Raw genomic sequence first — 22,949 nt, 5'->3', positions numbered from 1 at the left:
CTGTCTTTCCCTGAGTGTCGGAGATGGGACCGTGTAAGACGGAAGAGACCACAGAACCTGGTGGACCATGGGCACAATGCCTCCAAAGCCACAGGGGCTTCCTTTAATCAGAAAGACCATTAAAACAAACGTTCTTCTTTTAAAATACAGCCACTGAAAAGATGACACGTTAAGAAACATGTAAACACTGCAGCTGCTTAATTACAAGTTGCACTGCTTGATTTAGTACCTATGCACTCCCAGGTTTGGGGACCTTAAGAGAGGGGGACAAGAGCCTCCCCTCACTTTCACAGTTGGATAGAGAAGGCAAGAATGTGGGTAGAGTAAGAGAAAACAGAAGACCTGACTTGTGCACAGCGCCTGAGAGAATCGAAGCAAATTCTATCTTCTAGTTCTCCCAGAAGAAAGGTTTAAGATGTTAGGAAGGTTGGAAAATGAACGTGTGTTGTCAGTTGGGAGGCAAAGGAATTGACAAATGCTTCTAGTTAGAATATCAGCTAGGAAAAGGAGGCATACAGAGCCTGACCTCATGCTCTGAAAAGGCAAGGAACCCAGAACTTGCCTCCCTCATCCACTTAAGCCCCAACCTTGATCATCAAAGGCAGCGCATGGGTGATCCTGTTCCCATGAGGATTGTGCGTCGCACCTGAACACAGGACACAACATGCGGGAAACAACCTTGCCTTCCTTGGTTCTGCTGCCCCCAGTCACCCTCCTAGGCTACCCTAAATGCCTCTCCCTCCAGTCTCAGCTCTGATCCATGAGCCCTGCCAAAGACCTGAGGCTGCACTGATCTCAGGGAATTCCTGCATTTTCCCTGCACTGATCTCAGGAAAACAGGAGTCTTCCTTTCCCACACTAACTGAAAGGTGACACAGGAACCAACCCCTTAACTTTCTAAATTACTGAGCACTCAGACCGCCAAATACTGTACCTGTTGGCCAGTGGGGCCTGCTTGGTCTTTCTATAAAGGGAAGGGAGGCCAATAGGAGAGTAATGCCTGCCATTTCCAGGGGAGGCAGAAAAAGGACAGTAAACAACTTTACTACCATAGGCCCCAGCGCAGAGCCATGGAGGGAGAGGTGCCTTCCTCTCTAGCATAACAAGAATATTCACAAGAGTTTTTTTTATATGTGTTTTTTAAACACACGATACCAATGGTCCTAAACTTGGGTCAGTCAACTGGTGAAGATGACATATTTGGCAAGCAGAATGATTCGGAAGTGTGGCAGCAGTCTTCTGCTGAGGCCCTGGTCTCCCCTGTGTAACCTATAGGGAGAGCGGTAGAGGGGCTTGGGCATTAGTAAGAACAGCCTTGCCAAAGGTTCGAAACTAAGCCCCAATTCCCAGAAATGAAATGGAGGGTGAGGAGAGACGAGGGTTCACTCTCAGCAAGGCGGAGGGATCAAGGCCCCTTCCTGGGATTGGTTCTTAAGGGAAACAGGCCCTCTTGTTAAGGGCTTGTTGGGGCACATGGAGCAATACTAGAACAGCCCAGACCTTGGGGTTACCCAGTGGAGCGACGTGAAGGCAGGCAGTTGCCATGCACTGATCGTCCGTGGTGGGCCGGGTTCAGCCTCCTGGGTTCAACACTGCTGCCATCCGTGCACGACACTGACCCCAGGGCTTCTGTGTGCCCAAGGCCATTCCACAGGCTTTTCTGTTCCAGGACATTACTGACAATCCAGAGAGGATGGAGAAGGGAGATGCCTGGGTCCCAGCAGTGAGTGGCCAGAAGGAGGTGGCCTGTGGGAACTTCAGATCACCACATCCAAGATTCCCAAAGAGGTAGCTTCCCAATGGTGAGTCTTCCCCCTGCCCTTTAGCGGGGGCTGGCCCAACTCCTGCCACTACCTCAGGGACAGTAGAGGGGAGCACAAGATGGGACCAGCTCAGAATCCGAGGGACATGCTCAGATCCTGTATCAGGAAGCTTAGAGAGCCAGGAGCCAAGGATGCATGCTCTCTGCTCTCCCTCCTCCAAGACGCAAGGCAGCCCCTCGAGGAAGGGGGCTCATGTTCCCCAGAGAGGCTGGCTTCCAGGACGCTACCTCTCCTATCCCACATCGGCCGCAGAATCCCAAGGAGAGACTGCTTCCCACCCCAAGCCCCTTGGGTTCTCCAGAGAAAAGAATTTAAGTCAAAAACATGATTTGTTTTCAGGTTGCAAGTAACGGGTCAACTGAGCCTCACAAGGTCCGCCCCTGCCCCCAGCCGCTGGTGTTGGTAGATGGGGGTGCTGGGTGGATGCCCAGCATCTTCTTGGCCCTGGGGGGCCTACTGCCTGCAGTTGTTGTCAGACAGCTGGCTGGGGGTCCGCACCTCACCCAGGGAGGTGGTGCCCTCGAAGCGCTGTGAGGCGATGGCCGCCTGGTGGGACATGCTCTTCCGTACGATGTCACCCTTCCGCCACAACACCACTTCCTGCAGAATTGAAAGGGGGCAATGTGACACCTTAGAGGGAGGCATGGGGACAGGTTTCTTAGAGGCTCCCAACTTTGTCTTGGGGAATCTTGGGCAAGGACCTCCTCTGTTTCTCTCTCGCCAAAGGCAGCAGCTGCCAGCACCTCCCTGTCCCTGGTGTGGGCCAAAAGGGCAGGTGGTTGCAGGAGAAGGCCCGAGGAAGCAGACTCTAATGCCAAGTGGGAATCCTCATTCTTGTGCAATTGTGGGCGACCTAATGTTCCCGTCTCTTGGCAAAAATGGAGCCTGACCTTCCATAGGAAAGAGCCTCCTGTTCTGTCCCAAGGGCATTGGGGCCTGGAGGAGCCTGGCCCTCACCTGCTGCTTGAAGTAGCGCCGCTCCTCCTCGTCTATCAGCACCAGATTGAGGTAATAGCGCACAGAGAACTTCTTGTTGATGTCCCGCATGGTGGGCGTGAGCTCATACCCGGCCAGGAAGAGCCGGATCGGGATGGACTCTCCTGTAGGGGGAGGGCAGGAGTCAGCACAGGGGGCAAGGTGATGCCCTCTCCCTTAGACCAGGTCACTCTGACCACTGCAGAGATGCCACTGGAGAGCAGCACAGGAGCGCTTCAGCCTTCTGGGAAGGTGCAGTCGCTCTGCTGCCCAGCAGGTGGCTGAAACAAAAATGTGACTCTCCAGTTCCACTCCAGGTCATGTTGCAGCTTCTTATGTCTTCTCCAAAAGAGAGCAACTGAGTGGGAACAGCACAGGGGTATTATTAGTATAAGCATCTGTTGATTACATGCAGTGTGTTTAGTTTTGGGGTTTTCAAAAGGCAGCTGTCAAAGTCCAGTTAAGCCACCATTTCACCCAGCAGTTCTGATGCCATCTTTCTCCATCCTCAGTGTGTGCCCCCCAAAATACATCCTCCCTCTTGTGTGGACGGGCAGGGTGGTCTGGTGGTCTGGAAAGCAGAAAGTCCTCACCATGGCCTCAGTTCTGCACGAACCGCTTTTCTGATCTGTGAGTTAAGTCTGCTGCTTCCTCTGGACCTTCGTTTTCTCATGTGGAAAATTAGAGAATCGGGCTGCATGGTACTACAGATCCCTTCCAGCTCTAACATCAGACCTTTTCTAGTATCAGTGGAACAAAATTAGGGCAGTAATTCTACTGAGAAAGGCCAAACCCATAATGTGGTCTAAAGCTAAATATAAGCCATCTTATCATTATCTGCTGTTTTACATGCATTCTCAGTGACCCATTTCATTTGTACAGGAAAAATGACAGCTGGCTCTATTTGCACAGCCAGTGACAAAATGGGACATCAGAGAGTGTCAGGAGAGCTTGGTCCCAACCCTCCAAGGGCCTGGCATGGTAACACCCGCGTGTCCCCAGAGCTGCAGGCAGCTAAATCTGTGGTGCTCCTCCTTCCACATGGAACAGCCTGTGGGAGTAAATGGAATAAGCCAAATAAAACCCTGGAAGCACCACGCACTTCAAAATGAAGAGTCTTCGCCATTCCTGAAGAATGGCTAAAGAGCCAATGAAGAATGTAAATGACTGCTTCTTCCAGATAACCACGGTCCCCAAATGACAAAGGGCTTCCAGCTCCACTAACCCAGATGTAATGTTAGCTCCCTGGGGCTGGGAGAGGACGCTTCCAGCAAGTTCCAGGGCTACCTGGGTACCTGGCGGTGTTGGCTGAAGTGTCTAGTAGTGTTCTTTCTGCCTGACAAGCGAATTCAGATAATAAATCGGCGCCAGAGCCAAGTCACAGACGGGCTGCTGTGCATGCATCCCTTGCCCCCCAGCAGCAGAGAATGCCAGAATGTCAACAGGAAGCAGCAGAAACGTGTTCAAACCACATCTGCTAAACCTGGACCTTCCAAAGTAACGCTTGAGGTTCAATCTTCAGTACAAGCCTGATATATAATCCAAGTCTAAGTGGAACTTTTCAGGGTGAAGATGGGATAGTAGCCCGAAGTTCTACATACTCAGCCTTCCTTTTCTTCCTTGTTGCCACCCACGGTGTAAATTGAGAGATTAAGAAGTTACAGGTTAAGAGGACATCTTATTTTGACAGGGTAATCCCTCAAGCCCCTCCAGAATTCTGTGCAGGACATGGGAGAAAAGCTGTGGTAGCCGGGGCCTGGGCCTGGGCCTGGAGTCTCACCTCGCACTGGTGCCCCGTCCATGATCTCGTACTTGGCTATCGTGTCGTTCTCGTGGTACACGTTGGGGCCTGTACCCGTCGTTTCTCGCTTGATGATATCTATCTCCATGTGCTTGATTTTGATTCTCACCAGCAGGAAGTATATCTTCCCTACAATGACATCTTTCAAGTGGTATCTGGGGAACAGAAAGTACAGGAAGTAGGATGTTGGTACTGTGGCCAGACCCTTCTGTTTCAGTAGAGCACACACGCCACGGCCAAGCGTGCTGGTTAAAGGTCCAGTTGCAGGACACACTCACCCATCACTGCCCACATGGCTGTGGCTGATCGGTTTCCCGGTGTGGTCTTTACTTGGATTAAAGTAGCTTCTGTCCCTTCCACATCCCACACAAAGGACGTCTCTCCTGCATGGTACCCACTCATGTTTGTTCATCTGCTTTATCTCCCCAGCATGCAGCTGCTTTAGTACCTTTTCAATTTGTGTTTTTGAATGATATGCTAATGTCTGAGAGGCTAGTCCCACAAGCGCAGGGACCAGTCTCTCCTTTCCTCTGATCTCCACACAATGTCCTTAGGGAACTGGACCTGGATGGCTCAAAGCACACAGTTCTGTCCGCTCTAGGCTGACAGGCCAAGCAGCAGCCGTAGATCAAGAGCAAGTCACTCTCGGCATCAGCACTTGCTTTCTGGGCTCCGCTGGCCTGGCCTTGTGAGCTGTTAACGAGGTGAGCCGCATTGGGTAACACTTCCTGACCCTTAAGCTTTTTTCTTTGGGTCAGTCAATAGTCTACATGTGCACAGCCTGTATCAGGCATGAAAGAAAGAGAGTAAAATCTTAAAACCTGATGGCTCAGCTCACAGGGTAAGAATGCCGGCACGGACATCAGAATTCAGCCTCCTTATATTACAGGTGAAGAAAAGGAAGTTGGAAGAAAAGAGGTAATGTTCTCTTGGATAACCAGGATGTGAGTAGGGGGTAGAGAAAGGTGGTCAACCCAGGATCCTAGTCCCCAGGCTGGAGTGTTCCCCACTGTTTCACACCACCCTTCTGTGCACAGGCTACAGGAAGATTGCAGACACCTGAGCAAACAGCCTCAGCAAATTTGCAAAAGCAGCAGGAGACCATCTGCGCCATCTTACAGGGATGCTTAGAGACCATGGATTGGAGATGTTTTCAAACTCCTACAAGTCACACGTTCCTTTATTCTAAATGTTACACAGAAGCAAAAGCTGCTCTAGGTATAAGCGGGGAGAGTTAAAAAAAAAAAACAACAACAACAACAAAAACGTTGCTTGTGGATGGAAGAAAAGTGGAAGGCCAGAGGGTCTAAGGACCTCAGCTCCTCTGCCACCTCACACTTTCTGTGTTTGAAACCCACTGATCTGGTCCAAGCTCCTCGTTTTACAGATGAGAAGCCGAGGTATAAAATGTTAGTACCTGCTGACCTTAGCCCAACTTCTTAGTGGCAGAACAGGACCTGGTTCCAAGTCTGGAGTTCTCTGACATATAAATCAGGCACTCACACAGAGCAGCTCGTTGTGCAAGGAGAGGTGTGGTGTGGAAGTGTCCAGTCCCTGCCTCTCTAGAGTACCTTTTCCACACTAGCTTTGGTCTGGCACACACTGCTGACCAGTGGCTGCTTTGAGCTCCTACCGGTGGCACAGCTGCTGGCCTCTGCCTTCACCAGGTGGCCAGGACAGTAGTGGGTAGGCACTTTGGATGGCTCCTTTCTGGGCAGGACCACAGAGCCCTGAGGCTATAAGGAGAAAGGGGAAGAGCCTGTTCCCATGCCAGGCCCAGATCAGCCTCCCCTCCCACCTTGTCTCACTCTTTGTTCACTGGTGGGCTTAGGCCAGGCAGAGCCAATTCTAGGTCACACTGGTCATTTTCCTGGGGCCCTCTAGGTTCCAGGCCTGCCAGGGGAAAAAACACACCATTCCTCCAACCCTATTCCAAGAACCACATATGTTCCCAGTTTTAAAAAGCTCTGTTCCTGACCCTTCAAAGGTGGGCCATCTGGTGCAGCTCCCACTGCTCCCAGCCTCCAGATGACAGTGGGTCCAGGGGTGCCACAATGAAAATCCTACTTAGAGACTTTGTGGCTTTTTTGTATAGCTCTCTGTGAAAAGAATACCCTTTCTACTTTTGGATATTTGAGTTCCAAACATTTTCAGGAATATCACATTCAAAAGAAAGATGCTTTTGAAATACCCTGTCAAAAAGTTTTGTGATTTATTTATAGCCAGCTAATTATTTTGATGTTCTAACAGTAAACACAGTTTAAAAGATATACATCTTCCCAACTTGCCAGTTAAAATAAAGTCATTTTATGACCTTTATAAAAAATACATCAGGGCTGGGCATGGTGGCTCATGCCTGTAGTCCCAGCACTTTGGGAAGCCAAGGCACGCAGATCACTTGAGCTCAGTAGTTCAAGACCAGCCTGGGCAACATTACAAAACCTTGGCTCTACAAACACACACACACACACACACACATACACACACACTAGCTGGGCGTGGCGGTGCATGCCTGTGCTCCTAGCTACTTGCAGGGGCGGAGGTGGGAGAAATGCTTGAGTCTAGGAGGTCAAGGCTGTAGTAAGCCATGACTGGGCCACTGTACCCCATCTTGAAAAAAAAAATCCAATATTCTTTGCTATAATTCATTTTAGTTCAGGGAGGAAGCAGCAAATCACGGCCAATGTTTGGTTTCGTTGCTTTGATTTCTGAAGACATAGATGGAGGGAGCACATGACAATGGAATCGTATTCTGAGATTGTTCTTATCAGTAGTGGGAAACAGCTGAAGCTGGAATTCCAAAACAAATAACCTCAAGTTAGTTTAGCTTGACTTTGAGAGGCATCATAGGATGTTTAACTTAAATATACCACCTTGGTTGAGTATGGTTTAGTTTAGGTAAATGAAGTGTTTATGTCGTGGTCAGTCCAGCTGCAGCTAGCCTGCCATAGACACTCACTGGATTGCTCCCACCGTCTTCCCCCACCGCATGCCACCACAAAGCAGTCGAGTCACGGAGGCCCATCGTTTGCATTTGCATCAAGTCCCATCTTAACCTCCTTAAATAATCATTTCACAACCTTGGCACCGAGACACTTACTTGGACTTATTGTACTCAAATTCAATGTGCAGACAGTCCTCAATCCCGACCTCCATCTTGATGGAAGAGTTCAGCTCCGGGTATGTGCTGAGTGTGTGAACTACAATGTCCATCTCTTTGACAACATCATTGAGGCGGCGGCTGATGGTAGCTCGAAGAAAATAGCTGTAGGAGACGGAACTGTCATGAATAAACACTCCCAGTCTCCAGATGCTACCTAGATATAGGTACCAAACTGGCCCACTTGAGAGAAGCCTGTACAAAGGTTCTTAACCCTTGAGGGCTTTGTATCCCTTTAAGAAGTTACAGACCCTCTTCCAGGGAAAGATGCACATATGTACCTATATGTATATATACACAGAACTTTTCAACCACAATTCTAGGAGTTCAAAGACCCTTCCCCCAAATCCCTCTATGGAGCCCATGCCCCTGGGTCAAGAATCCTGCTGTAAGGGAAAGTGATTTCTCTGCCTTGTACCCCAATCACATGTTATTCTTGGGCCTTTCACGGCCCTTACCACTACTGACCATGCATTTGTGTACAGGTTTTATTTCATCAGCTAACTCTTGGCTTTTGGGGCAAAGGAGTCCGTGTCGTACTTTTATCTTTGCATGTTTGTTCACTGAACAATATTCATCAATAAACTTTTAAAGTGTCCCAATAAACCTTTTTTAAGTTAAAAGAGGGGACTAGGAAAGAGAGAAATTAAGTCAGCTATTCATTCCACAAACATTTATTGAGCTAAGCACTGGGCTAAGCACAGGATGAATAAGACACAGTCTCATGCGAAGCTCACAGTTCACCGGGGGAGATGGGCAAATAGAGAAATGGGAACACATGGAAAGGGCTAATTGAGATGCTGCGATCCAGTGCTGTGTGGAGGGAGAAAAGGGCATTCCAGAAGAGCAAACCTTATATGCCACAGGGGCAGACAGGACCTGGTCTGTTGAATAACAAGTCTCTGGCTGAACCTAGGATCCTTGGGGAGGACGCTGCTGTGGAGGGGATGAGAGAGAAGACAGAGACACAGCCCTGAAGGGTTTAACAAGCTGCCCCCTGTGGCCCGCCAGTGCAGCACTGTCATCCCCGGCACTTAACACTGTGCTAACACTCAATGAGGAGGAGCCCTTTCATTGTATTTCCTTCTTCATAAAACATTATTTTAATATAATCTAATGTAATATAATAACTTGTATTTTCTTTTAAATAAAACTTAGATAATCCCCACCATCTGTCAAGCATTACCAGATAAAGTTATAAAGATACAGCCGGGTACGATGGCTCACGCCTGTAATCCCAGCACTTTGAGAGGCAGAGGCGGGTGGATCACGAGGTCAGGAGATCAAGACCATCCTGGCTAACACAGTGAAACCCCGTCTCTACTAAAAATACAAAAAATTAGCAGGGCATGGTGGCGGGGGCCTGTAGTCCCAGCTACTGGGGAGGCTGAGGCAGGAGAATGGCGTGAACCCGGGAGGTGGAGCTTGCAGTGAGCCGAGATTGCACCACTGCACTCCAGCCTGGGCGACAGAGCGAGACTCCGTCTAAAACAAATAAAAATAAAATAAAATAAAGATATGCTAACCAGACCAACTACACATTTCGGCTACTATCCTCTGTGTGGCACTGGCTGCTTCTTGGGGATCCTTTCAGTTCACCTCAGTAACCTCCATCACACTGCCCAAGACATCTGTCCCTAGCCCTCTTCTAATTGCTCAGGCTCCCGTCTCCCCACCCTGCTGTCTGGGAAGACACTGACTTTTACTCCACTAAGAAGATGAAGGCCTTCGCAGTCAAGACTTACAATGTGCTCCTTCCTCTACTTTGTTCCTTACTTAGGGCCTAAACGTGTCCCTGCATCTTCACTCATCCTCTCTCCAACAGCACTTCTCCCTCTCCAGACCTCTCCTCCCCACTCCAGCACAAGAACTCTCCATATGGATGCACAATGAAATCACCAGGAAAGGAGAGCCTGTAAGAATCCTGCTGCCTGGGCACACCTGATACGTGACTGCCTGCAAAGGGACACAGGCATTCGCATTTTAAAAAGCTTCCCACGTGATTCTAATGTGGAAGCCTTGGTCTGGCATCTGGATCCTTCTACATATTCTGATTTCCCCAAGATCATCAATCTCCCTCTAACTAAAGGCTTTTTCCTCTCAGCTTATTAAAAAATCAGTTTCCAAAGTCACCAATCCCAAGAACCCTCTCCAGGCCTTACCCTCTTGACCTACCATACTTTCTTTCTTCAGAGACAACTGTCACAAGGCGGGTTCTGCACCAACGCCTGAGGCTTCTCCACGAACCACTCCTCCCAACCCCTTGCTTTTGTCTCCACCACCCAACAGAAACTGCTCGCCTCAAGGTCAGTAACCCATGGCCTCCCAGGTGCTAAATCCAGCAGCCCTTGATTCTGCGTCCCATGAAATACTTCTTCCTTGAAAGACTCTTCCCGCGGTTCTGCAGAGGCGCTGCCCTGATTCACCCCCTCTCCTCCTCCTGCCATCCCCCGGTGGGTCCTGGCTCTCCTCTCCTTGTGCTCCCTTTCTTCAAAAACATATCAGTTATGACCTCTGAGCAGATCAGTCCTGACTGCACATTTCTAAGTGTCCCTTCTGTCCTTAGTGCCAGGTCTGCGCTTCCAATTGTCTGCTAAACTTTCACGCTTTCTCAATTTTGCCAGTACTTCAGCCTGCCCTCTAGAGCTGGATGAATCAGCTTATCTCCGGATCATTTCTTCCTCCTGATAGCCCTCTGTCTCCAGCTCCACGGCTGCATGCCTCCACTCACTGGTCATCTCTGCTGGTGTCTATCACATTCATCTTCCTCTCTGTTCCCATTACAGCCACCAAAATCATACTCTGAGGACCTCACAATAGCCTTCTGATAGTTTTGTCTCTACACTCTTCCCACCCACCAAATGCTACATATGGACTCCAGTCTTCCAAAATAACCTTTTCCCTGCCTAAAGACAAAAAAAAAGTCCACCATAATCTTTTCATGTTTTCCCTCTGCCTGTGTAATAAGAAAAAGCTTTTAATCTGGAAGTTACATCATTAAACTGTCCTCAACTAATTTTCCCATCTCTACCTCCTCTCTTTCACATGAATCCTGAAGTCTTCATGTGATTTGGACATTAACACTTTTCTTTTATTGTGGCAAAATACACATAACATAAAATTTACCACTTTAACAACCTTTAATTATACAGTTCAGTGAAATTAGTGATATTCGTATTGTTGTGCAAACATCACCATCAGTCTCCAGAACTTTTCCACCTTCCACCACCGAAGCTCTACTCATTAAACACCAACACCCATTTCCTCCTTCCCTCAGCCCTGGGCCTCTACCATTCTACTTTCTGTCTCTATGAATTTGACTGCTCTGGGTACCTCATATATATGGAATCAGACAGTATTTGTCCTTTTGTGACAGGCTTCTTTCACGTAGCACAATGTCCTTTAGGTTCACTCATGTAGCATAGGACAGAATGTCCTTCCTTTTGAAGGCTGTATAATAGTCCACTGTATGGACAAAACACATTTCCTGTGTCCATTCACCCACTGATGGACACTTGGGTTGCTTCTACCTTTTGGTTATTGTGAATAATGCTGCTGTGAATATGGGTGTACAAATATCCATTTGAGATCCTGTTTTCCATTCTTTTGGATCCACTTCTGGATCCAAAAGAGGAATTGCTAGATCATATGGTAATTCTGTTTAATTTTTCGAGGCACCGCTATACTGGTTTCAACACCTTTCTTTCTGCCGTACAAACACTTAAGACAAATCCACTGCAAAAGAAAAAAAAATTAAATAATAAATCCCTCAGTCAAACTGAAGTGATGACTAGATGATCCTCGCTGTTGCTGCATTCTCTGGGTGCAATTATGAAACACTGTCTTTACTGGGTGTAATGTCAGTCTTAGACCTCTCTGCAAAGATTTGTTTTTTTCTTTTAAAAAAATTTTTTTTTTGATAGAGATGGGGTCTCAATATGTTGCCCAGGCTGGTGTCGAATTCCTGGCCAAGGTGCCAGGATTACAGGCGTGAACCACCACCTCTGCAAAGATTTAAAAAGAGCCTTCACTCTTCTGATGGAAGAAGGGAGGATAGAGAAAGAAAAGAAGTTAAAGGTCTTGCTGTGGTGTGTACCATCCTAAACTCAGGTCCTCGGGTGAGGAGACAAACTGATCTTATGAGATGGTATCAAGACCTGGAATCAGGTGTTCAGAGTGACAGGGGAGACTGCTTTATCCCAGCAGCATCATATAACCTCAAGGTTACACCTAACAGTCTATATCTGCTGTGGAATTTTTTTCACCCAAGAGACCTTGGCATCAGTCCCTATTTTCAGAGTTTCCAACACTACAACAGTAAAAACAATCCATGTACCTATGTGTTCACATTTTAAGAACTTTATTTTCTTATCACCCCCAAAAGAAGAGGACATCTAGAATTAGAATCCAAATCTATTACCCACTTGTGAAGTGAGAAAGCTGAGTTACAGAGCTCAAGGTCACACTGCAGCTGTGTGGCAGAGCCAGACAGCGGGTCAGGATCTCCTGACACCCAGCCAGCAGGAGTGTGCTGGGGGTGGGCTGACGTTGAACTTTCAGGAATTTTATGAACTGGCTGTTAAACACAGCAATTATTTAAAGTTAAATTATATAAACTCACATCTAAATGGATCATATTAAAAACAAAGGTAAGACATGCAAAAATCTCATCACTTCCTATTTTCCTGCCCTTTACAATGCTCTCTGCTCTTGAGGGAATGTGTCTCCATATGATGGTCATAGCACATCTCTCCCACCTCTACATTTAGGAACATTAGGTAGCCTGAAATTGGCCATGGTGGGGCTATGCACACTACAGAAATTGACACATGCTACAAACTCAGAGCACTTTCCTCCTAGAAGGCCCATGGTTAATGGTTTACCAGCATGCCACAGCTGCGATACTCTTCCTTCTCAGGATCCCTGTGAAGATCCTCAAAGTGGGGACAGCCTCAGGTCCTCGTCCACATGGGGCAGGTTCTAGGGCACAGTGGGGAACCAGCAGACATAACTTACCGTAGCTTCACATTCTGCCCTGTGTAGGACTCATACGGCTTCTCCACGTGAGTAAATTCAAAGTCGAAGGCCTGCGACTGGGTGATCTCTCCAGGCCGGGCCAGGTCCTTCACCAGGGACACAAATTCATGGTGGTTCCCGCGATCGTAGTAGAGTTCTGGTGAGAGAGAGCGATGCCCTCCTTTATCAGACCCTGAGCTACACCGGGCCAAGGAAGGGGGCTCTAAGCTGGAGGCACTGCTTTTCAGAAGGACCTCCCTTGCAGAACAGACCCCTTCTAGCCTTGTTTTCTTGACCTCTGCTCTTTCACTCCCTCCTGCTTCTCCAAAGGCTCTGGTCTGATATAGTGAAATCCTGTGGCAGAAAAGGAACCCAAAAGAATCCTGCTCCAAGAACTCGGATACCATCTTTTAATCAGGGTAAGTCATGGGAGCCAATATCAGAAATGCCACCCCTCTTTAAACAGCATTTAACACCTCCAGCTTCTGAAAGGATATAGCTGCTTCATCATATCATCCTTATAATAAGAATCTTCTGAGACAGCTAAGACAGGTCTTATCACCCCGTTTAAAAGAGGATGGAAACCCAGGCACAGCATGGTTAGCTGACTGGAGTCGCAGAGCGGGCTGCAGGGCTGAGACTACAGCAGGTCTCCTTCTAGACTGCAACTGTTTCTATCAGCTGGTATAATGCAGGTCATGACACAACCTACTTCACAAGGCTCTGTGTGAAGTAGCAGGGGTGATGTAGGTAAAAGACTTAGAAACAGTATCTAGTACACAGCAAATACTCAAAAACATCGTTAGTAGCTGCTGTTACTACTCCAAAAGGAAGGCATGTGGCCAGTCGAACATGGACATTTTCATGTTATTCCCTCCACTGAAATCAGGGGGTGTCGAACTTTAGTGTGCATCAGAGTCACTGAGAGAGCTGGTTAACACACAGACTGCTGGACTCCACCCTGGTGTTGCTGATTCAGGAGTCTGGGATGGGGCCTGAGAACTGACCCTTCTAATAAGCTCCCCAGGACTACTGCTACCACACTTTAAGAAGCATTGCTCTAAATTTATCCTCTTCAGGAAATAGTTCTGGTATTTTTTGATGATAAGTTCATGCCACCCATTTGTCCTATATTATTTTATGTTTGCTTATATTTTATTTAAGTGTAAGTTTTGCTACATACCTGGTCTCCCCTGCTCCCACTGTGGACTGCAGGCCCTTTGAAGATAAGGCCCACAGCCCCAGCTCCCTGGTGCTTCCTAGAACCTGGCCCTGCACAAGTGAGCTTTTTTTTGTTTGTTTTTTGAGACAGGGTCTCGCTCCGTCGCCCAGGCTGGAGTGCAGTAGTGTGATCTCGACTCACTGCAACTTCCGCCTCCCAGGTTCAAGCAATTCTCCTGCCTCAGCCTCCCAAGTAGCTGAGACTACAGGCACACACCACCACACCCAGCTAATTTTTTTTGTATTTTTAGTAGAGATGGGGTTTCACCGTGTTAGCCAGGATGGTCTTGATTTGCTGACCTCGTGATCTGTCTGCCTTGGCCTCCCAAAGTGCTGGGATTACAGGCGTGAGCCACCGCGCCCGGCAGAGGTAAGCTCTTAATACTGACTGTGGCTATGCATGGCCACATTACAGTTCAAGCCACCACCCCTCAAGTATTCTGTGTTCAAGTCCCGTGCTAGACTGCAACTTGCAGCAGGGCAGATGAATTGGGAACACAGAGCAGGCGGAGCACACTCATTGCCTCTGTTGTTTGCTGCTTGGGGAGAAGAGGGGAGTCCATAGATTGGAGTCTCTGGGATCCCACACTAGTGATGGATCAGCTGCCACTTCTGTATGAATTCACAATGTATTGTTTGGCTGTGGCTTGTGGCTGATTTCCTGTGTAACTACAATCAGCCACAATCTTTTATTACAATGACCTTCCTTTCCAAACACTCAGTGGTTTCAATAGTAGGCAGCATTCTGGTTAGTGAGTGATAATCCACAAAGCCTCAGAGTGGGAGGTGGCAGCTCCAAATTATGGGGGGAAAGTGAGCAATCCAGTAACTGGGCCCCCCAATAAAAGTCAGAAGTGTATGACAGGTGGAAGCAGAGCCGCAGCCAGCCCCAGGGACAGGGACTCCTCGGCTTACTCTTGTTGCATGAGTCCTGGCTCCCGTGTGTAAGCCGAAACCTTGACTTGGGAACCTGGTACCTCAGTTTCTAAGCACTAGATTCTGGCCATAGTTTCAGGGGACAGAAGCAGGCAGAGCAAGGCCCCAGTGTCCAGAATCAATGGTCCAGAGTCAAGAGGAAGAGGAGAAGAAAAGGATGGAAAAATACACAAATGTGATCGCACAGCCCAAAGGCAACATCAGGAATAAACAAAACAGAGAAGGCACAGAGAGCGCTCAGGCTGCCAGCATTGAGGAGCCTAGCAACAGCGCAGAAGGTTCCGCCTGCCCCAGCAGGGCACCTGAAGCAGGAGAAGTCATTCCCTGCATAGCATCACGTTCTCCCTAGTGCCTTTCCTCCTGGACACACATTAATATCAGCTCTGACATCAAATGTCATGGAAGAGTGGCCAGTGTGCAGTCAGAGCAGGGCTGGCCCGGCCTTTTTAATCGATCCTTTATAAGCCATCTGCAATAGTTCTGCAAACACTGTGGGGCAAAGGGACAAACACAGCGATGCTTCCTATTTGCCAGAAAGTTTGGTTTCCTCTTGCATAAATTAAAACAAAAATCCAAGGCTGTTCTCATGAGAGGTCTGGGCCTTAAAGAGACTGTAAATAGCCTCTATTCCATCCCAAAGAAGCAACCACGAGTCATCTTTCATTCTTCCCAACCACCAGTCCTCAGGGACCAGACGTGTCAGGCTAGAAGTAGGAACTGAGTAAGTTTTTGGTTAAGGTAACTATCCTGTGTTTGGTTTCCTTCTCAGTCCAACAGGAGGAAATAACTTTTGTACTCAGGATGTTTTCATGGTGAAACTTGCCACCAACAGTTGAGAAGTGAATTTGTCATTCTGGAAGGAAACTGAGCCAGCTTTGCATCACAGGTCACCCATGACAGCCGCCCTGAGCTTTGCTGCTTGGCTAAGGCCATGTTTAGTCTAGGCCTCGTGCAGTTTTGGAAGAAACCTAAGTCAACAAAGCGTAAAAAGACCTCCAAAGGCCAGGCGTAGTGGTTCATGCCTATAATCCCAGCACTTTGGGAGGCCAAGGCGGGTGGATCACGAGGTCAGGAGTTTGAGACCAGTCTGGCCAAGATGGTGAAACCCTGTCACTACTAAAAATACACAAATTAGCCAGACGAGGTGGTAGACATCTGTAATCCCAGCTACTCGGGAGGCTGAGGCAGGAGAATTGCTTGAATCCAGGAGGCAGAGGTTGCAGTGAGCTGAGATTGTGCCATTGCACTCTAGCCTGGGCGACAGAGCAAGACTCCATCTCAAAAAAAAAAAAAAAAAAGCCCTCCAAAGAGCCTCCTCTTCATCTGACCCTCCCAGCCACTGTCTGCTAGTTAGCCACTGTCAGGATTCATGCTTGCCACACCCTACTCCTGTCTGCTAGTTAGCCACTGTCAGGATTCATGCTTGCCACACCCTACTCCTGTCTGCCAACCCTGTGAAACCCGCAAGCACTGGCACCTCTGGGCGGCCCACACCTCGCCAGGCACAGCTCTGCTCCAGTCCTACCAGCAGCTTCTTAAGTAGGCCAGAATCAATCCATCTCCTCTTAATGTGCCTTTTACTTAGTGTTTCAAGGGCTAATGAATCAAAATACAGAAAGCCCCTGGAGTTTTTAAAAGTATGGGCTTGACTGATATTAATGGGCTTATTAAAACCTAAAAAAAAAAAAAAATCCAGATAATGTCTGTTGGCTTTGGAGTACAGGGATGTTCCTGTCTGCCCTCCTCTGCGTGTCTGACCTTCTAATTACGTTTGGTTTATTTAACCCCTTTAGTCTCCAAGGCGGCCCAGGTCTGCTTTCTAACCTTCATCGGTGCTCCCCAAAGGATTCCAGCTCAACAACGGTCTCCTCTTCTCACAATTACAGTTTTTCCTTGCAGTGCTCCGTATAGACTACTGCATCTTTCTAAAAACGTGGGCTGGTAGGGTGACTAGGTTTTAGACCTTTCTGTCCCATGGGCCTGACCCAAGAGATGCCCTCACCACATGTGTTGGCATTGTTAGAACACAGACCAAGCCACTGGAAAAGTATCCTAGGTACAGGAAGGATCCCAGTGTGGCTCAAAAACTTGCAGAGGATAACAGAAAAACGTCCACCACATAAGTGAATAAATAAGATATTACAGTCTCGGGCAATGTTCAAACTGCCACATCTGAGCAGTGGTGCAGGAGCAAATGGACCAGAGGTCTGACAACTCTCATGTTCTTACACGCAAGGGGGTATCAGTTTCAACTTCGCACGGGAGAGTGTGAGGAAAGAAAGATGTGAAGGCAGGTAGACTGACATCAGCTTTAATACTTCCTTATCCCAGTAAAGGCAGGTAAACTGACATCAGCTTTAATACTTCCTTATCCCAGTTCCCCCAGTGAGGACGCAGCCCCAGTGGGGGCACACCAGCTGGAGAGTCACCAAGTTGTCAGTGGCCTTGATGGACAACCACATGGTGCTCATCAATGCCTCCTCCATAACAAAGGCAGGAAGCTCAGCTGCTCAACCACCAAAACAAACCTGAGTTCTGTCTTTCTTTCATTAAAATAACTCTTGCTTATCTGGGAGGAGATGAGAGAAAACAAAACAAAACAAAACAACAACAACCAAAGAACAGTTTCTGTAAATTCCTAGATCTGACCAATATATCCATTTAACAAATATTTACTAGGCACCTTCTACGTGCTAGCCACTGCACTAATGATGGGCTGAAGGCAGTCCCTGGATCTCAGGTGCTCAGAAATTAGTAAGAAAGACAGACAAGTTTTAAAAAAAAAGTCACAACCTTGTCATACCCGGCTTGAAAAGAGGTATTAATGAGACCTCCAGAAGAACAGTGGAGGAAGCACTTAAGTCAGCCTGGGGAAGTCAGAGAAGACTTTCTGATGGATGTGATGTTAGCTAGGCTTTGAAGGAGTAAGAGCTTGGGTGGAAGGTTATATCTTGCAGAAAGATGTTACTATACAAAGGGAAGATTCTAGAAGAAAAGGATAGTTTGTGGAACCTACAAGCGGTGAGAGTGAAGGGTTAGGGGGAGATGAGGCTGGAAAGAGAGGGAGGGCCAGAGCAGGAGGGATTTGGATATACTTTCCCCCATTAACCAATAGGGAGGCGAGAAGAATTTTAAGGAAGGACTGACAATGATAGAACTGCCTTTAAGAAACTTCATCCTCACAGAAAATGACCTGAAAGGGGAGGAAGACAAAGGCAGGAAGACCACTTAGGAAGCTGCTACAAACAGAAAATAAAAGGCAGTGGCATTGAGAATGGAGAGGAGACGCTGGTTTGAGATATACTGCAGAACTAGCACAGAAGGCCAAAACTTAGCAGCCAACTGCATGTGTGGGAGGAGGAGCCAAGACTTCAAAATGATTTCTAGATTTCTGAGGCTAAATGATCCCAGCTGACATAGGCCGAAATGGGAAAAAAGGAGAAGCAGTGGGGCTGTGGCTGGGGCAGAGACAGATAGAGGGGTTTGTGTTTGCATGCGTTTCTGAGGCACCTGTAGGGTATCCCAGTGGACGTGTCTAGCAGACAGCTGCAAAGACGTGTGAAACTCGGAAGAGAGGTCGGGTCAGGACAAAGAAACAGTCTGGGAGTCATCAGAATATAATTCATGGGGCTCAGCACAGTGACTCATGTATGTAATCCCAGCACTCTGGGAGGCCAAGGCAGGAGGATCGCTTGAGTTCCAGACCAGCCTGGGCAATAAAGAAAGACCCTGTCTCTACATAAAATTTAAAAAATTAGCTGGATATGGTGGCATGCACCTGTAGTCTCAGCTACTTGGGAGGCAGAGATGGGAGGATTGCCTGAGCCCAGGAGGTTGAGGCTGCAGTGAGCCATGATCGTGGCACTGCACTCTAGCCTGGGTGATGGAGAGAGACCATGTCTCAAAAAATTTTTTAAATAAAAAATAAAGAAAATAAGTCATCGGTGCAGATGAGATTGCCACAGCAAGTGACAGGATAAAAGTGACACCTCTGCCTGCCTGCCTCCAAATTAACAAGGAAGAGAGACAGAGCTCAGTGCTATCAACTTGATTACTGCCACATGCCACCCTGTCAGCCAGACCTCAGAACAGACCGAAGTTCCACCCATTTCGCATATAGTCAAAGAATGCAATGAAGGAGAAAACCACATGACCGCAGCTTCAGCAAACTCACTCACTAGCCTCGCTCTGGTGCCCCAAGCTCAGTTCACAATGACTGACATAGGTATATGACACAAATACTTCACAACATGCTTCTTTCGGGGAACCAGGAAGATAAAATAGGAGGAATATAAGAGTCTAAGAAAAGTCACTGTGTACCTCCAAATAGACTCCCAAACAGTACATCTTTACTCCCTGTCAATGTGTGCATTTCAGGAACACAAACTCCCTTTTACATCAAACAGAACTACACAGGTTATTCTAATGCCTTGTTCTTGATCAAGAAATACATCCCAAAGCCAAATAATAAGAAACATACTGTCCATCATTCTGTGTTATTCTATTTCCATGTCCTCACGTAACCATGGATAATTGAGCGTGAACAATATACTTCAGCACAAAGCTGGGACTGGCTCCATCTACAACACCAACTGAGACTGGCCCATGTGGCCAAAGTAAGAGATTTAAGGCAAAGGGTTGAAACATGCACTCCCTATCAGTAGACAGGGTGACCTTCTTCAGGTAAAATAGGTACAGGAGGAAGAGCAGCAAGCCAGTGAGTGGTAACTCAATTTGTGAAATGGGAACATTTTACTACATCAACTACCATAATTTTATAAAGGAACCCTCTATAAGGGTCATGCATGATCCCCTGGCATGCCCAACATTCTCCCCAAGTGATTTTATTTTCCTTGCTTGGTAGCTGAGAAAGCCGAGGCCCAGAGAGTGGCTGAATTCCCCCAAAGTCTCATGGTCAACTCAGTGTAGCGTGGCCAAGGGCCCAGGAAGAGTTACCAGTGGAAGCAACAAAAGGTTCTGAGAAAATTCAGCAGGGATGATGGATGTCTCAGGAGTAAGGAGTCAGACAAGAAATCAGGTGGGGCAGGCACAGCAAGCAGGTTCTTCAACTCCCTTTCATTTAGACCAGAGGAAGGCCTTGACACCGTTCCTAGAACAGCTCATCTCACACTGTCTGGGGCAGAAGACATTTTGGGTTATCTCTGACATACTAGTAAGGTAGCACCACCTGGGAGTGATGGTATAGACACAGACTAAACATGCCTGTCAACACTATTATTATAGGGCCAAAGGATCAATGCAATAACTTCAAAACTGCTACTAAAAATACCCTTGCTCAGTAGGCAAGGGTTTCTCGACTAGTTACTGTGCTTAGCAGAATATGCTTTGGACTCATCCTGTTTATCCTGGGGTTCTTTGCTAGAGATGATTTTACCCTCCAGGTGATATATAGCAATATCTCAAGACATTTTTGTGGTCACAAGTGGGGGATGCTACTGTTGTCTGGTCAGTAGAGGCTGGGGATGCTGCTAAACATCCTACGACAACCTGCCAAACGATGCCACACATCACAGTGCTGCTCCTGAGGAACCTTGCCATCTACCCCACCACTGAACCCAGAAGCAGGAAAGCAGAAGGCATAGAACTCACTCTTCGGCCCCTTTTCTGGTACACTAACAGGCTTTTCATATTCTGGCTTTAAAATAACAACAAAGAGCTTCCTGTAGGATCAGCCAGTCTTCAACTTGATTTCATGTTCTTCAATACCAGAGGCAAAATGCTTTAGGCTGAGCAGTGAACCCAAGAGCCAGGCCACAAGGCCTCCTTTTCCCAGGGTTTCTCCTACCTGTGTCTCAGTGTCTCCTGCCTCTATGAAAAGGAGAGGGCAAATTCTTTGCTAAACTCTCAGGATATGAGAGAGAGTTTAACAAAGATTCCCCAAGGAAGTCTCTAAAAATAGTTATGTATGCAGTGTGTGGTATAGGTATGGATTCTTAACCAGAGGTGTGTAGCTCACAGGGTATTTACTGTGATTCTACTCCTAACCTAACGACAAAAACAACTTATTTTAAAAGTACCCAAGCATTTTAATAATACACAAGAGTCTAAATAAGGCTTAGAATTGGAGACAACCCAGTCTTGACTGGGAGCTCCCCAAATCACTTTACCATTACTGTTTTTTACTGTCTAGTTCTTATTTGTTTATTTTTTTTTTGAGACAGGGTCTTGCTGGTTGTCACCCAGGCTGGAGTGCCGTGGTGTCATCACAGCTCACTGCTGCCTGGAACTCCTGGGTTCAAGCAATCCTCCCAACTTAGCCTCCCGAGGAGCTAGGACCACAGGCATGCACCACCACGCCCAGCTAATTACAAAAAAATTTTTGGGGATAGAGGCAGGTCTTGCTATATTGCCCAGGCTAGTCTCCAACTCCTGGCCTCAAGCAATCCTCCCACTTCAGCCTTTCAAAGTGCTGGGATTGCAGGCATCAGCCACCGTGCCTGGAGCTGTCTAGTTTCAATGATTAATAATCATGTTTAAAGCATTGAGAAACTCTGATCACTTAATTGTGGTTTTTAGAAACACCATTTCTTTCTCTTTAAAGAGAAAATGTGGTAACTGAAAACTCGCATTCTAATAAAGAAGTCTAAGAAACGCAGCCTAGGTAGTCAGATTTAGACTGAAGATTATGGGTCTTCTTTCTGGAAACATGTACAAGCATAGGTAGTTCAGGGCTGAGGTGAGATAAGAGAGAACTGGTTAGCTCTCTCGCACCACATCTAAAGAGAAAAACGGGTTGGTGGGGGCGCTGGGAAGTGGGGCTCGGTGGACCAGCCTCACTGTGCGTCTGGCAGTTGCAGATGGCCGGGCGATGGGAAAGCCAGTATTGGCAGAGCGGTCTCCCCCTAACAAACCCACCTGCAGGCTATGGCCAGAGCACCTCACCCAGAAATCCTGGGGACAAGAAGCAAAGCCGAGTGCATGCTGGAGACAATGGGGAGAACCCATAGGCAAGGTGCCCATCCCACGAGGCACAGCAGGGCGCTTCCTCCCGCCCTCGCCGTCCCCATCTCCCTGGCAGCGCGCTGTCACTTTTGGCAGGGAGGACAGTAACGCAGGGGGAGTCGCCCACGGGCGGGACTTGTAGCTGAACCCCAGGCCTCAGACTGCAGTTGACAAGCGACTGTGACAGGCCTCGCCGGAGGAGCTGGGCCCTGAATCACCCTGCTCCCCGGCCGGCTGTCGGCGCTAAGGGAGGGGTCCCGGGGGTCGACTCACCGATCTGCCCGATGAACTCGATCTTGATGCCCTGGTGCTCCAGCCGCTTGTTGGGGTTCTTGAGGGCAAGGCTCACCTTCCCGGAGACCGTCTCCCCGTCGTAGAAGAGGAAATATTTCTCCTTCTTCCCGTCCTCCGTCTTGTGCTCGGCCCGCTTCCTACTCTCTGCATCGTTCAGAAGGATTTCCACCTCCACGCTCTGCCCGAAGCCGAAGAAGCTCATCGCACCGCCGGGCCGGGCGGGTCTCGGCAAGGACCGCTCCCTCGCACCGGGGCGCGGGCTGCCCTAGGTAAGGAAGGCCAGAGGGCCCGATGCGCGAGCGCGCTCGGCCGCCGCGGCGCTGCCTGGCTCCGCCGCTGCCGCCGGGCAGTGGGCGCCGACCGACAGCCGGCTCCACGGGGCAGGGGCACGGCCGGGGGAGGCGGGCGGCTGCGGGCTGCGGCGCCTGAGCAGCAATGCACCGAGGAGCAGTGCCCTGCGCCGAGCCAGTCCCAGCCAGTCCCGCGGCCGGTGGCGGTGGGCGGGCGAGGGTCGGCCGTGCAAAGCTGCGGGCGGCAGCCGCACAGGGCCGGGTGTGCGTGGCCTGCGCCTGCCGGGTGGGGTCCAGCGCCGAGCAGCGCTGCGAGCTGCCCAGCCTCCGGCGGTGCAACGCACCGAGGCGCTTCGGCGGCTCCGGGCGGGGGAGGGGGCGGGCGAGCTCCAGCCCGGATGCGCTGGAGCAGCGGCGCGCATGCGCAGCCCCTTTCTCCGCTCCTGGGACTCCGGGCAGCCGGGAGGAGA

General features: G+C 48.7%; 1 protein-coding gene across 1 annotated transcript; it reads right to left on the bottom strand.

Moving 5' to 3' along the window:
• Positions 1–58: 58 nt before the first annotated feature.
• Positions 59–22,897, bottom strand: VPS26B (VPS26 retromer complex component B). The gene is made up of 6 exons (XM_055273829.2): positions 22,169–22,897; positions 12,776–12,932; positions 7,700–7,864; positions 4,579–4,754; positions 2,781–2,923; positions 59–2,423 (listed from the first exon to the last, which is right to left on the bottom strand). The coding sequence occupies exons 1-6, from the start codon at positions 22,389–22,391 to the stop codon at positions 2,277–2,279; spliced, it is 1,011 nt and encodes a 336-aa protein (XP_055129804.1). The 5' UTR covers positions 22,392–22,897; the 3' UTR covers positions 59–2,276.
• Between the last annotated feature and the right edge of the window lie 52 nt (positions 22,898–22,949).

This window comes from Symphalangus syndactylus, chromosome 3 (assembly GCF_028878055.3).
Source record: "Symphalangus syndactylus isolate Jambi chromosome 3, NHGRI_mSymSyn1-v2.1_pri, whole genome shotgun sequence".
Taxonomy (NCBI): Eukaryota; Metazoa; Chordata; class Mammalia; order Primates; family Hylobatidae; genus Symphalangus; species Symphalangus syndactylus.
The sequence above is the reverse complement of the archived record's forward strand: the minus strand, read 5'-3'. Positions and strand labels throughout refer to the sequence as shown.

What these genes read in the sequence shown, in the direction of transcription:
- VPS26B (XM_055273829.2), bottom strand. Translation starts at nt 22,391, where the DNA reads ATGAGCTTCTTCGGCTTCGGGCAGAGCGTGGAGGTGGAAATCCTTCTG. An exon ending in CGAGTTCATCGGGCAGATCG is followed by an intron (nt 12,933 to 22,168) that starts GTGAGTCGACCC and finishes CTCTCTCACCAG; the next exon opens with AACTCTACTACGATCGCGGG. An exon ending in GGGCAGAATGTGAAGCTACG is followed by an intron (nt 7,865 to 12,775) that starts GTAAGTTATGTC and finishes CGTCTCCTACAG; the next exon opens with CTATTTTCTTCGAGCTACCA.